At 49.9% G+C, this 15,328-nt stretch overlaps 1 protein-coding gene across 4 annotated transcripts; it reads left to right on the forward strand.

The window, feature by feature from the left end:
- Positions 1–501: 501 nt before the first annotated feature.
- Positions 502–14,637, forward strand: LOC116546094 (protein FAM156A/FAM156B). 4 transcript variants are annotated; one of them, XM_032272441.1, is made up of 3 exons: positions 503–2,809; positions 5,242–5,324; positions 13,129–14,637. In XM_032272441.1, the coding sequence occupies exon 3, from the start codon at positions 13,246–13,248 to the stop codon at positions 13,939–13,941; it is 696 nt and encodes a 231-aa protein (XP_032128332.1). In that variant the 5' UTR covers positions 503–2,809; positions 5,242–5,324; positions 13,129–13,245; the 3' UTR covers positions 13,942–14,637. The 4 variants fall into 4 exon arrangements, with proteins under 4 accessions (XP_032128334.1, XP_032128332.1, XP_032128333.1 ...); XM_032272443.1 differs by lacking the exon at positions 5,242–5,324 and having other exon boundaries at positions 502–2,809; XM_032272442.1 differs by lacking the exon at positions 503–2,809 and having other exon boundaries at positions 4,438–5,324.
- Positions 14,638–15,328: the final 691 nt, after the last annotated feature.

A 15,328-nucleotide genomic window follows, 5' to 3' on the forward strand; every position in this document is an offset into this window, starting at 1 on the left:
GTTCTCCCTAGGTAAAGTAGAATTTGCCCTCCTTCACTTGAGAGCTGAAGGTAAGGAGGAATCAGGCAGAGGGGGATGGAGCAAGTACAGGCCAGACAGAGGGAAGTGGGGGTGTGAGGTGGTGGACATGAGAGGGAGAGCGAGAGAGTGAGCATGCATACTAGAGAGAGAGAGTACAAGTGTTGGCTAACTGATGAACACAGAGAGGTCTAGAATGTGGAATACTGAGGGTAGGTGCAGCAGGAGGAGGCATCTGCTACAGAGGATGCATTTGGGGATAGCCAAGGCCTGATGTCCGTAATCCAGGAGGCTGGACTTTATCCTAAGGGCAGCAGGCAGCCCTAGTAGAATTTGAAAAGGTTTGACATGACCAGATCAGCAGTTAAGAAAGGTGCCTCACGCACTGGGACAGAGAATGTGTGGAAGGGGTCAAGACTGGCAGCAAGAGGTGGTCATCAAGGAGGGGGATGAGGGTGACTGGACTGGGGAACTTCCTGTGGTGATGGAGAAGAATGTCAAGATCTCACTTAGAAAGACTTGGGAGGTTGAACTGGCCAGGCTCGGTCACCGTGGGGTGGTGAGAGAGAGGTAGCAATCAAGGATGGCTTTCAAGATCTCTGGCACAAGCTGCTGGGTAGAAGTTGGTACCTGTCAGTGAGTCAGGCAGCACAGGAGGAGGGGCAGGTGTGCTGAGAGTGGGGATGGGTGGGTTCACTTTGGGACATGCTGAGTAGTCCTTGTTCTGGGACCTAAAGACATATGAGTTGAATGACTTTGCAGAGCTTCCCTAACCTCTGTGTGCCTACCACACCTCATTTGTAATAGGAGAATAAGAATAATTAGAAAATATAACTAATTTGTTTCATTTGTTGAGTCTAGGAGAAGGTTCTCCTTGTATACTGCAGAATGGTATTTTCTTGTGAGCTCCTCCCAAGAAAAATGGGACTGTCTCAATTTGCCCATATAGGGGCTTGATTTTACCTATCTGCTTTGGGTATCATCACCATTCGGCATGTATTGCCAATACTAAAGAAGTAATACATGTGATAATAAACACCTGTTACTTTGAATACATAAATTCAAAGTAACAGGTGTTTATTATCACATGTGTGCTGTAATAGCCCATCAGCCTGTCCTTCAGACAAACACACTCTCCCTTCAAATCCTCTAATCTTCCTCTTGAAGCCCACCTCTCCCTCCAGGGGTTAGGTAGGACCTTTGGGACCAAGGATGTCTAACACTCTCTTCTTTGAGAAGTCATCTCCCACTGTCCAGGAGGATGGGTGGGAGGAGGTGAGTGCAACGGGCCTGTGGGGTTGTCAGCTAGCACAGAAAATCTGTAGACTCGGGGAGGATCGAGCCACATGTGTGCATTTGGAAATGACAGTGTATGGCTGCACAGCACGAAGGGGATGAAGCCACAGACACCTGGATTTAAATTGTAACTCCATAATTTATTTCTTCTGTGACTTTGGGAAAGTTACTTAAGCTCTCTGTGGCTCAGTTACTTCAATTGTAAAATGAAATTAAGATAATATTCTAGGATAATGATTGATTTTCCTTCATTTAGACCACAAAATACTACTTTTTGAAAACTATAAACTGCTGTTCATGAGGCAGATTCTCCCAGGGTTAAAAAGGAATGTACTATCCGTGTATCTGCTAGGACAGACCTTGTTGCATGTCACTTGATTCCTGAAATACGCCATGGTAAAGAAATCGCTGTGCCATCCTATTACGGATGTGGCGCGGTAGGCACAGAGAGAGGTTAGGCACTTTCGTGTTCTGGGAAATCGTTGACCTTTGTAGGACCATATTCTCCATAGGAGTTAGAGAAAGGTTGCTCGCTCTTCACTCTGTGCCATGACTCCCAAATGGCAGACCTTGTTATTTTGTCTCAGGAATGATTCTCTTAGACGGGAAGTGTGTCCTACAGAAAGTAGCTAGGCAGAGAAAGAAACATTGCCTGTTCAGCTAGCTGAGACTTTCGCTAATTACAAAAAACTCCTGCCCCATAAATCTCCCCACTAAAACCTGTCTACTCCTTCTTATGAAAGTAAAAGACACACTCCCTTACCCCCTCCCCCCCTCCCCCATTTACCCCGACAGTGTCATTTCCACTTCTGGGGCGCTCACCCTACGGCAGTAACCTGAGTAATTTCAATATCTTGGATTGGTTAGTTTCTGTCTTTACCAAGGCGTATGTATAGCCCATGCAAAAACAGTAACTAATGAAAATGAAACAGCAGGTGTCAGTTCTTAGGGGCGCGCCCTAGCTCAAAACTCCCAGCCAATCACAGAAGTCGGACTCTTCCCATCCCTCCAGCTTAGTTCCCACGTCCCTCGCCTGTGAACTTCCGCTGCGTGGATTCTCTTCCCATGACCCCCGGAAGCACTCGTGCCGCCCACGAGCCACGTTTCAAAAAGGGCCGCTCCGGGAACGCCGCGGCGCTCCTCCGGAAGGGGTGATCTCCACGCCTTCTCCCTTCGTAGGCGAGCTGGGCGGCATGAGTCTAGAGAAGCCACTGAGCCGCTCTCGCACACACACTCACTTCTTCTCTCGGGTCCCCGGCCGCCCGCAGTAGCTAATCAAAGGTCCAGGTTCTTAGCAGCTCCGTATCCCTGTGACGTCCGCTCGTCCTCGCTGACGTCCCCTTCCGCTTTGTGGCGCCTCTAGCCCGCCGGAGGGCGACTCCTCTCGGTGGTCTTAACCCTTCAATTCTGGCGAGCCGCGTTTCTAAGGCCCCAGGAAAGGAGGCCCCGCGCTGGCTCCTGGACGGCGGGAACCGGCTCCGGAACGAGAACGCGCGTGAGAGAGCCCGAGAGAGACGGAGAGCGAGCGAGCGCGCGGGAGAAACTGAGAGCGGGGTGGGGGGATGAAGGGGGGGTGGGACAGATTTGTAGAGAGAGAGAGCGAGAGGCCGACACCCAGACTGTCCCCTAGCACAGGCCCGTGCATCTTGGGACTCGAATCCCTGGGTTGGGCCGGCCCGGAGTGGGGCTTTCGGAGGAAGCGGGTAGTTTTCGCCGCCGCCCTTAGCTCCCCGCTGTGGGAATGCAGTCGCGCAGTCTAGGGGTGGAGTTGCTCTCTTTCTCTGCTTGGGGGTGGCCTTTTTCAGCAGAGAAAGAGGATGCCGAGACTTGCCGCGGGCATTTGTAGCCGGCGGGACTACACTTGGGCTGTAATCATTGTTCAACAGGTTTAGAAATCACCGTGTTCTTGGCATCATCTCCTTCCCCACCTCTTCTCCCACCGAACAGCAGGAAACACCTTGACTGGAGGGTTTTCAAGGAAGACTCCGTTGCCCCTTTTGAAGCAGACCGTCCCGCAAACCCTTTCTAGGACGTGTGACAGAGGGAGGGTCGTGATGTGGCATATGAGATGTGCGTTTAATGGGCACTGTGATTCCTGCATTCCACGCGGTGAATGGCCCAGGCCACTTGTGTCCAGTAGCCGCACAAGCTGTAGGGTGTTAGGTTTAGAGAAGGAGGGCCTCTCCGCCCTCCACCTTGTTGGAGTACAGGCCACGATGCGCGGTAGCCCTCTGTGCCATCAGAAATATGGTGCTCTGAGTAGTCATGGATTTCCAGCTGCATCTCCAGTGCCATTTCCCTCTACTGACATATCCCCGTTGGGCGCGTTGGATTTGTGCGTGGGTGTGAGGGTGGTTTGGTGTGTTTGCTCGGGGGAAAAAAAAAAAAAGCGAATGGCTTTGCTTGGCTGGGCTTATCAGGGCACTAGCAATGGAGAGAAAAAAGACTTCTATATTCTTAGGAGCAGAATTTCAACAACTCCCTGTCAAAGGGGCAGCGTGTTCTACCTGGAACGCTTTGGCATTTAATAAAATGTCCTGTGAATGCTTTTCATAGGGAAGCACTGTTTTTACTGTTTCTGGTTGGACAGTGGTTACATTTGAAACATTAGTTCAGAATTCGTGAAATACCTAATGGCAGTAATCCATTCCCTTTCCTTAGTGTGTAGTTGGAAGATAAATTGCAGATAAGTGTTCAGTTCTGGGCTGGGCAATCGTGCCTAGCACGGGAAATTTAGGTTCTTTAATGGAAAGACCTGATGTGCTTAAAAAAATAGATATATATATAAGGCCGGGCGCGGTGGCTCACGCCTGTAATCCCAGCACTTTGGGAGGCCCAGGCGGGTGGATCACGAGGTCAAGAGATCGAGACCATCCTGGTCAACATGGTGAAACCCCGTCTCTACTAAAAGTACAAAAAATTAGCTGGGCATGGTGGCGCGTGCCTGTAATCCCAGCTACTCAGGAGGCTGAGGCAGGAGAATTGCCTGAACCTAGGAGGCGGAGGTTGCGGTGAGCCGAGATCGCGCCATTGCACTCCATCCAGCCTGGGTAACAAGAGTGAAACTCTGTCTCAAAAAAAAAAAAAAAAGTATATACACACACACACACACACACACACACACACACACACACACACACGATATTTAGCCACTTATGAGAATATGAAGGTCAGGGTAGCCGCAGGTAAGTATATGTCAGTGAATGCGAATTAAAACAGGTGGCAAATATAAAGAGAGATTGGTGTCACAAACAGTGGAGTGACTTCTGTATTTCAGCAGACCTCAGTGAGAAATGGTCACCACCACTGCTTAGATGTGTGACCTTCAGTGCTACTCAGAAGTTACTCTCTGATCCTGTTACCTCATCTGCAACTGGTGCAGATAATATATATCATACCACACCCTGGGAGAAGCTGTTCCTACCACCTTGGCTATGGTGGTTTTGACTTCCTCTGTGTCAGAAGCCCCCGTGTCTCATGCTTGCCACGGTTGTCTTTTTGTTTTGTTTTGTTTTTGGGGGGATGGTCTCACTGTGTCACCCAGGCTGGACTGCACCGGCCTCAACCTCCTGGGATGAAATGATCGTCCCACCTGAGCCTCCTCAGTAGCTGGGACCAGGCGTACAGCCTTGTGCCTGGCTAATTTTTTAAAATTTTGTTGAGATGGTGGTCTCACCCTGTTGCTCAGGCTGGTCTCAAATTCCTGGCCTCAAGCAATTCTCCCCCCTCAGCCTCCCAAAGTGCTTGGATTTAGAGCTGGGAACCACCATTCCTGGCTTCTTGGACAACATTTTATTTCTGACTGAGACTTGTCCTTGGGATGGGTCTGCATTGGGCAATTCACCGAAGGCACCGCTGAATGGAGTGGGCTGTCAGTAAATACCTGGAGGAATGTGATCTGGTCAGTGAGGTTGTTTTCTTTTATAGGTGAAGGTGTAGCAGTCACTCAACCTACACCCACAGCATCGACTTTGTGAACCCAGCGACCTGACTGCCTTGGGCGAGTCTAGGTAAGCTCCTTTCTCACGAGAGGAGACTTGCTCCTTGGCTTCCTCTTGCTGCTCTAGCCACTGGTCTTGGTCCCTCAGAATGTGCCCCTCCCTGGACTCCCGGTTGTACTCCTGCTGCTTTTCTGTGTACTCACCTGCTGGGAGACCCCTGATGCCAGCACCATGCTTCACTGCTATCTTCATTTTCTTCTTTCTCTCTTAAAAGTAGGCATTGCTGGCTTTACTGACCACCTGTTCTTTTGTTACAAAGCTGCTAAGAATTACAACTCCTCTACTCCAGACCCAGCAGGATAGAGATAATCTGTGTAGGCATCCAAAATATAGAACGTCTGTGAGCCGTGTGTAGGACAGACTCTTTCCTCAGTCTGTGTGGCATTGCATGGCTAAGAGTCGGACTCCTTTCCCCTGGCATGGCACGAGACTAGGAGCACAGTTTTCAGCACCCAGAGACCTTGCACAGAGCTTAGTCATTCTGCTGTGGGATTTTGGCACTCCTAGAAAAAGGTCCATGTGGCCAGGCGCACCGGTTGCTCATGCCTGCAATCCCAGCACTTTCCGAGGCGGGTAGATCACAACGTCAGGAATTTGAGACCAGCCTGACCAACATGGTGAAACCCCGTCTCTACTAAAAATACAAAAATTAGCCAGGCCTGATGGCGGGCACCTGTAATCCCAGCTACTCATGAGGCTGAGGCAGGAGAATTGCTTGAACCCGGGAGGCGAGGGCTGCAGTGAGCTGATATCAGGTCATCTCCAGGGTGTAGTCTGGATTCGCTTGCTTAGCTGTTCCCTTTCTCCTTCCGCACAGGAGAAATGAAGCAAATGAGAGTGGGTAGTGCAAGAGGTGTGAGAGGTGCAGCATTTTTAGCATAAGAACAGAACTGGCCGGGAGAAAATGAGAGTAAGGAGTCACAGTGTTGTACCCGATCCCCGGGCAGCTGTGGACACGCGGTTCAGCCCCCAGGACTCTGCTGTCTGAATTCGTCCCTCGGGATCGCCTTCTCACTTAGGCATCAGGGGAGGCTGAACACCCAGAGAGGCAATGCCACCAAGGGTGTGTGCACCTGCAATCAGGGAGACCTGGGAGGGAATTCTGTCCCTGAGTGGCTGTGTGATCTGAGGGAAGTTACTCGACCTCTCCATGCAGGAATTTCTGCCTTTGCAACATGGAAAAATATGGATTCTGCGGAGTTGACTTGACATACTCAGTGAGATGTTTATGACAGGCCCCATATTCTCCTTGTTTCCTTTGATAGGTATTTGTGAATGTGGATGTCCACTGGGCTCAAGACTCTGTGGTGGGTGAACAAGACAGAGTCCCTGGCCTCTGTCAGCTCCAGGGCTAGGGGGTTGACAGACAACTATCTGTTGACAGCTGAGTGGGACTGGAGCCAGGACAGGGAAATACAGGGTGTTTTAGGAGCTTGGAGAAGGCTTCCAGCAGGGAGGTGCTATCTCAGCTGAGTCCTGCAGGGTGAATGAGAAGTGAAAGTCTTGCTAGGGGGCATGGCATTCCCGAACTACTATAGGCACCCACCACTACACCCGGGTACTTTTTATTTTTAGTAGAGATGGGGTTTCACCGTGTTGGCCAGCCTGGTCTCGAACTGGTGACCTCAAGCGATCCACCCACCTCGGTCTCTCAAAGTGCTGGGATTATAGGCGTCAGCCACCATGCCCAGCCTGATGGTAAATGTTAATCGCATCCACAAATCCCTTCCCAGCAACATTTAGAGTAGCGTTTGACCAAAGGGGCCCAGTCACCAAGCCTGGCCGAGTTGACCGATAAAACGATCACAGTGAGGGATCAGTTCCCAGATAAAACTATCACAGTGAGGGAACAGTTCCCAGATAAAACCATCACAGTGAGGGATCGGTTCCCAGAGACATCACCTTTCATGCTGCAGGTCTGACGGCTAAACTGTCTGGGTTCCCTGTCTCCAGTAGTCCCTCCCTCTCTTCAGTAGCTGCGTGAGATGAGGCAGGAAACTTGAGGCTGTGGTATTTTATGCAGAGATTTTTGATACAAGATCTTTTCCCGGGGAGCAACTGCCTGTTGAAGGAATGACGTTGGTGAGATGATGAAGGAAGGGAAGTCACATGTATTGCTGTAGCTGCTCCCCTCCGTACACACAGGGGACTTCTCTAGACCTCGTTGTCCTTAATGCCTCTGTCAGGGATCATGAGCGACTCCATGGGTGTGGTTTGAGAATCTCTGAATGAACCTACACATAGGACAGTAAAATGTTTCATTTCACAAAATTGATGGAGGGAGAAAGAGAAAAAAGCAATGACTGTGCAGGCTGATTGTCAGCTGACGTCTCCAGAATCTTCATCTTTCTTTTTTTCCTTTGAGAAAGCGTCTTTCCCTGTTGCCCAGGCTGGAGTGCGGTAGTGTAACCTCAGCTTACTACAGCCTCCACTTCCTGGGTTCAAATGATTCTCCTGCTTCAGCCTCTCTAGTGGCTGGAACTACAAGTGCCCGCCACCACACCCAGCTGATTTTTTTGTATTTTCAGTAGAGCTGGAGTTTTGCCATGTTGGCTGGGCTGGTCTCAAACTCCTGATCTCAGGTGATCAGCCCTCCTCGGCCTCCCAAAGGGTGGGATTACAGGTATGAACCACCACGCCCAGCCCTCATTTCTTCCTATAAAGGTGTTGTTGGCTGGGCACAGTGGCTCATGCCGGGAATCCCAACAATTGAGGAGGCCGAACTCTTTGAACTCAGGAGTTCGAGACCAGCCTAGGCAACATGGTGAATCCCCGTCTCTATAAAAAATACAAAAGCTAGCCAGGCATGGTGGCTCTCGCCTGTAGCGTAAGCTGCCCGGGAGGCTGAGGCTGGAGGGACAGTTGAGCCCAGGAAACGGAGGTTGCAGTGAGCTGAGATTCTGCCACTGCACACCAGACTGGGCAACAGAGCAAGACCCTGCCTCGACAAAAAAAGAGGGAAAAGGGTTGTGAGGACTTTTTTTCTCTCTGAGAATTAGCTCCTACATGTAGAAATAGATCCTGAGAGAATCCTTGTGACACCTGAAAATTGGCTGGGTGGTAATTGGGTTAAGATAGTTTTCCTGCTGGGTGTGGTGGCTCACACCTGTAATCCCAGCATTTTGGGAGGCCAAGGTGGGTGGATCACGAGGTCAAGGGATCGAGACCATCCTGGCCAACATGGTGAAACTCCATATCTACTAAAAATACAAAAATTAGCCGTGTATGGTGGTGGGCATCTGTAATCCCAGCTACTCGGGAGGCTGAGGCAGGAGAATCGCTTGAACCCGGGAGGCAGAGGTTGCAGTGAGCCGAGATTGCGCCACTGCACTCCAGCCTGGTGACAGAGTGAGACTCCATCTCAAAAAAAAAAAAAAAAAAAAAAAAGCCGGGTGCAGTGGCTCATACCTGTAATCCCAGTACTTTGGGAGGCTGAGGCAGGCGGATCACCTGAGGTCGGGAGTTTGAGACCAGCCTGACCAACATGGAGAAACCACGTCTCTACTTAAAATACAGAATTAGCCGGGCATGGTGGCGCATGCCTATAATCCCAGCTACTCGGGAGGCTGAGACAGGAGAATCGCTTGAACCCGGGAGGTGGAGGTTGCAGTGAGCCGAGATCGCACTATTGCACTCCAGCCTGGGGCAACAAGAGCAAAACTCTGTCTCAAAAAAAAAAAAAAAAAAAAAACAAAAAAAACCCCAAATCATTTTCCACACGTTTCACACGTAAGTGTTTGTGTAAGATGGCGGTGGCCCAAAGGATGTCAGGGAACTAACTCATAGGGAAGATAGATTTCAATTTCTGAAAGATTAACTCTTTCTGGGGTGTGTGTGTGTTCAGTACATATTCAAACTGTTTCTGATTTGGTTCTTTCCTACCCCAGTGTGTGCTGGTAGCCACGATTTGGCAAATAAACATTCAGAGGACCAGCATCCTCTCAAGAAAACTAGTGAATTCTTGGTTTCCAAGTTTGTCAAAAGAATAGAGCCTGGGAGGCTGGTCTAAAGTTTCCATTTAGCATTTAATGTCAATTTTTTGTCGCATTCATCTAAGATGTATTTATCAAAAGAATATAGAGAGATGCCCTTATTGCAAAATATGCCGTTGGGTTTTTTCACTTAACCTACAGCAAGATTGACTTCTTTCCCTTGGCAGTATAGTTCTGTGAGCTTTAACACAGGCTTACGTTCTTGTCACCACCATCACCACAGTCAGGATGCAAAACAGTCCCATCACCCCAGGACACTCCTGGAACCACCCCATTGCGGTTACCCCTCCCTCACCCCTCATCCCTGATGAAAAGTGATCTGTTTCCTTCCCTCTAGTTTTGTCTTGGGGAGAGTGTCATGTCAGTGACGCCATATGGTTTGTGGCCTTGTGAGGTGGGCTTCCTTCTTTTGGCCTGATGAACGTGTTGAGTGAGTGTCAGATGCTTCCGTCCTAGGCTGAAAAAGCAGTTTCACTGTGTGGAAGATCACAGGTGTTCAGCCAGCCTTCCACCAAAGGACGTTTTCCTCTCTCCAGTTTGGGGCAGTTTTGCATCGAGCTGCTTTTACCATTCCGTGCAGGCTTTTGTGTGAACCTACGTTTTTCTGTTTCTCTAGGGTAGATCCCAGGAGTGGGATGGCTGGGTCCTGTGGTAAACATCTGTTTCGCTTGCAGGAAACTGCCAAGGTGCTTCTCCAAGTTGCTCTGCTATTTCGCCCTCCCAGCCGCAAAGTATGAGTGTTCCAGTCGCCCAGCATGTTCTCCTCACTTGGCGTTGCCGGTACTCACGGTGTTAATTTGCGTTCCCCTAGTGCTCAATGATGTTAAATATGGTTCCATGTACTCCCGTTCAAGTCTTTCCCCCATTTTCTGGTTGGGGTGTTGATTTTCTTATTGTGGAGTTTTGATAATGTGCCATGTATTTTGGATGTGAGATCTCGGTCAGGTCAATGATTCTCAAACATTTCCTCCTAGTGGTGCAACTTTTATTTTCTTTCTCAGAACACACTAGCTCTTACACAGCCAAGGTTTTATTTTATTGTCTTTTATTGATTGATTGATTGATTGAGTTTGAGACATGGTCTCACTCTGTAGCCCAGACTGGAGGGCAGTGGCTCGATCTCAGCTCACTTCAATCTCTGCCTACAGGGTTCAAGTGATTCGCCTGCCTCAGCCTCCGCAGTAGCTGGGGACTACACGCATGTGCCACTGCACCAGCTAATTTTTATATTTTTTGGTACGGAGAGGGTTTCACCATGTTGGCCAGTCTGGTCTCAAACACCTGCACTCAAGTGAACCAGCCACCTCAGCCTCCCGCCGTGTTGGGATTATAGGCAGGAGCCACCGCGCCCGGCCGGACCCCGAGTTTTAAATTTTGCCAGACTTCTATTCATCCATCTTTCCCTTCCATGGATCGTGCATCTCATGTCATGTCCCAGCCTCCCCTCACAAAGATGTCCCCCTACGGTTTCATCCAAAAGTCTTAGTATTGAACTTTGCCGTGTAGGTCTCTGAAGCATTTTTCCTTAACTGCACTTAAAGGTTGAGGTTGAGGCGCATCTCCTCGCATAAGGATACGGCGCCTCGTGTATTGTAAAGCTTATCCTTTCTCCATTGGATTCCCTCTCACATCCGTGTCAAAACTCATTGGCCACATCTCTGGATGGATTCATGGACTCTGCTTTCTTCCATGGATCTATATGTCTACCCCTGTAATCCAGTAATCTCCATTATTACAGCTTTAGAGCAAATGTGAAAATCCAATAACACGATCTCTCTGAATCCCTTCTGCTTTTTGGAACGTCGGCTATTCCACGTGAATTGTCGAATCTACTTGTTTGTATATGCAAATGTCCCTCAAGGATTCTGACTGGCAGGCACTGCATTCATTCTACACATCAAGTTGGGGACAGTTGACTTTTTCCCTTCTTGGGTCTTTAAATCTGGGAACACATTGTTTCTCCCCATTTAACTAAATCTTCTTTGATCTCTTCGTTACCGTTTTATCGTTTTCGGCACACAGACCCGTTCCATGTATTTAAGCTCTGTACGTAACCGTCTCACTGTGTTTGTAGCTTTTGTAGACGGTATTCTTTCTTAAATTTAGGTTTCCAGTTACTCACAGGATTGTTTTCCGTGTGTTGACTTTCTCTCCCGTGCCGCTGCTGAGCTCTCATTAACGAGCACTAAGCTCTTATTAGCTCGGAGAGTCTGGGGGAGATACCTGGGTTGTTCCATGTAGACGATCACATGACCTACAAAAAGGAGTACTTTGGTTTCTTGCTGTCTCCGGTGCGTGCCGTGACTCTTCTGGAATTATAGCACTGACTAGGCCTCCAGCGTGACGTTGAATAGACGTCCCTGCCAGGTTCACATCCTCAAGCAGAAAGCATCCAGTCTTGGACCATTGAGTGGCTTGTTAGTTGTAGGTTTGACTGTTTACGGCCTTTTTGTGGGGGAGGAAGTTGTCTTGTGTCCCTGGGGTGCTAGTTTTTATATCACCAGTGGACTTTGAATCTAGTCAGACGGTTCTTCTGCATAGCTTGATGTGATCCTGTCATTTTTGTTCTTCATCTGATTTCTCAATCTGTGGATTACATTGATGGATTTTCAGGTATGGGAAGAACAGCTCTCACATTCCCGCTATAAAACCCAGTTGATCGTGGCTCATTCTGCTTCTCACATATTGCTCCATTCAAACTGCTAGGTTTTCGTTGAATACTTTGGTGCCTGTGTTAGGAAAGAATATTGGTCTGTCATTTTCTTGGTATCCCTGCGGTGCTGGCCTCATAAAATCAGTGGGACGCATTCCCTCTGCTTTGTTTCCTAGAAGAAGTTGTGTAAGTTGTTGATATTTCTTCATTTAATGTTTGTTAGAATTTGCCAGAGAAACTGTCTTGGCCCAGAGATGTCTTTGCAAATGTGTTTACCTGTGAATTCAGTTTATTTACAAGATACGGGACCATGCACACAGTTCAGTGTTTGAAATCCATCCTCTGAGAGTTTCGGTAGCTTGTGGTTTTCCAGTATGTGCTACATTGCCTCTGACCTGTGGAATGTGAAGCTGTAGAGTCGCGTGTATTCTTACCATGTTGATCATTTTATGTTTTCTGCGTCTGGAGTGAAATCTCTTCTTGGCGTTCCTGATATTGGTAACTTGTTTCTTTGCCCTCTTTTTCCCCAGTCAGTCCTGCCACGGGTTTATCGCTTCAAAGAACCAGCTTTTGGATTAATTGAATTCTTGTATGTTTTTTTTCTGTTTGAAGTCTCCTGGGGGTTTTTTGCTTCTGTTGCTTAGCAAAATAAATTCTTATCTACAGTAGGAATTCGGAGACGATCTCCATAGGTATGAGTAGCCTTTTTGACTGGACGCAAACCCAGTGGTCAGGAAGACGAACATGCAAAACGGTGCGTCCCCATGGTGCAAACGCTTACAATTGAGTAGAAGTCTCCCTTGTGAATGGATGAAAATGAACACTCACGGGGAGAGCATCTGTGGGTCACACATTGATTATTCTTCAGATGATGCTTGGGAAGGGGTTGGAAAATGTCAGCGGGGAATCAACATCACCGAACTGCATCGCATCCTTTTGCACCCCGGGTCACGTGGATGCGTTAATTGCTATCATTTCTCAATCCTTTATTAGATGGCATTAGTATTCTCAGCTGCCGAGATGTATGATCTCACGTCATCCTCAGAAGAAGCCTAGGAGGGGGTGTCTGTATAATCCCCATTTGACGCACAGGAAGTGGAGGGACAGAGAGGTTGAGTCAGATGAATAATCATGTGTTTTCTTGTTGTCTTATCACCTTGTGTTGCAGTCTGGGTTCTGCCTGCACACATTCCTCGCTACCTTCTTGGTGTCTGAGAACCTCCAGCTTCACCACCCTTTCTAGACCCAAAGGCCTGGTGGAGCTTCCAGCTGGGACCAGACCTCCATGGATCCACTCCAGAAACAGAATCCAGCATCGCCTTCTAAATCTTTCCCGATGACAGCTGCAGAGACTTCCCGGGAAGGCCCAGCACCCTCGCAGCCTTCGTACTCGGAGCAGCTGATGATGGGCCTCAGTAACCTGAGCCCCGGTCCTGGCCTCAGTAACCTGAGCCTGGGCCCTGGCCCCAGCAACCTGAGCCCCGGCCCTGGCCCCAGCCACTCCGCGCCTCTCCCCGAGGGGCTGCTCCACCAGCGGTACAGAGAGGAGAAGACACTCGAAGAGCAGCGGTGGGAGAGGCTGGAGTTCCTTCAGCGGAAGAAAGCATTCCTGAGGCACGTGAGGAGGAGACACCGCGATCACATGGCCCCCTATGCTGTTGGGAGGGAAGCCAGAATCTCCCCGTTAGGTGACAGAGGTCAGAATCGATTCCGATGTGAATGTCGATACTGCCAGAGCCACAGGCCGAATCTTTCTGGGATCCCTGGGGAGAGGAACAGGGCCCCACTTCCCTCCTCCTGGGAGACGCTGGTGCAGGGCCTCAGTGGCTTGACCCTCAACCTAGGTACCAACCAGCCCGGGCCTCTGCCTGAAGCGGCACTCCAACCGCAGGAGGCAGAGGAGAAGCGCCAGCGAGAGAGGCAGCAGGAGAGCAAAATAATGTTTCAGAGGCTGCTCAAGCAGTGGTTAGAGGAGAACTGAGACGCGCACCCACCTGGGATGGAGACCCGAAGGGACTCAGACGGAGCCCGCGTGTTGGCAGCGCCTGGGCGTGGGACCATTTTGGGGACGAAACAGCAAGCTGCGGTCGGATGAGTGCCAGGACCCGTTTACGGGGACACGTGGGAATCCTCCCAGCATGACGCTTGACCGACCCCAGGAAGGTCCTCATCTTTGGTGCCTGCCATTCTCGGATGGCCGCGAGGCATCCTGTGGCAAGGGACGCTGCGTACCAGCGGTCCCCGCCGCGTCTCACCTGCCTCCCGTGATGCATGTTGTCGCTCTCCCACCCTGGATCTCCGTCTCTCTTCCCTACCTGCTGACCGTAAGAGATCACATGTCAGTGTAGTGTGAATGCCTTGTCGCTGTCCTATATGCTTTTGCACCACTGAGTTGACTGCCTCCGAGAAGCAGCACTAGGCCTGCTGAAATGCAGTGCGCTGCCCTGAGATCCAGTTTCAAGAACGGGCAGCTAAACACAGTGTGGGAAAGGGATGTGCAATGAGAACTTGGTGGTCCGCCGCTGTACTGTTTGCGTAAACTTTTATGTATGTGGTAAGCTACATGTATGTAAATGTCGCCCTGCCCCTAACGGTCGAGTAGCATTCTCCCTTGCAGGAATTTCTGATGGGGTTCCTCATCACCAATACCAAATAAATATATGTAGGAATGGAAAATAGGTGTAGAATTCAGGTTTGTTCCTCCGTATTGATTTTTCTCGTCAGATCTGAGCTGGCTCCCTTGAAATCTCCCAGCAGCGGATCCGGGTTTATTGAGGGAAGCGCTACGCTGTGGAGACTGGGAACAGGGGAGGGAGGGCACCAGAGAACACAGCCCAGTCACTGGATGCAGCGAGACCAGCAGCCAGAGCAGCCAGGCAGCACCACGGCTTCGAAGAGAGGCCTCCTGCCCGCAGGAGACGTGGAAGCAGAGTCCGCCGCCCACGGTGAGAGCCCTGCGTGTTGGTGCCGGTGCTGGTGCCCCGGCCTGGGGGATGCGGGGCTGGCCATTGCTTGCGGTGTGGTGGGCCCGGGTGGGTGAACCTGAGCAGCAGTTTGCACCTGCTTCGTGAGAACCAGAGCGTCCTTGGGTTCTTCCAGAATCTTCCTGGGATTATTTAGACATCTGTGTCTTTTGATTGCAGGAGGAACCAATGACTAAATCTACCTTTCTTTTAACCTCTGCAGAATCCCGAGGTGTGAACCCAGCCAGTACCCGCGTGACTCCTCTGAACTGAAAACAAATTCTGCTTTGTGCCAGTCCGTTTTTAGGTATTCCCCAGAGCTGTCTCGCTGCAGAAGTCTGTGTGCCTACTGCCAACAGAAGTGGCTTGAAAACAAGTAAGTGACTTAGATTCTGATGCTGGGAT

The sequence above is a fragment of the Sapajus apella genome, unplaced genomic scaffold, assembly GCF_009761245.1.
Source record: "Sapajus apella isolate SASKATOON/1434 unplaced genomic scaffold, GSC_monkey_1.0 scaffold586, whole genome shotgun sequence".
Classification (NCBI taxonomy): Eukaryota; Metazoa; Chordata; class Mammalia; order Primates; family Cebidae; genus Sapajus; species Sapajus apella.

Coding starts and splice junctions, on each gene's coding strand:
- LOC116546094 (XM_032272443.1), top strand. CDS start 13,246: ATGGATCCACTCCAGAAACAGAATCCAGCATCGCCTTCTAAATCTTTC.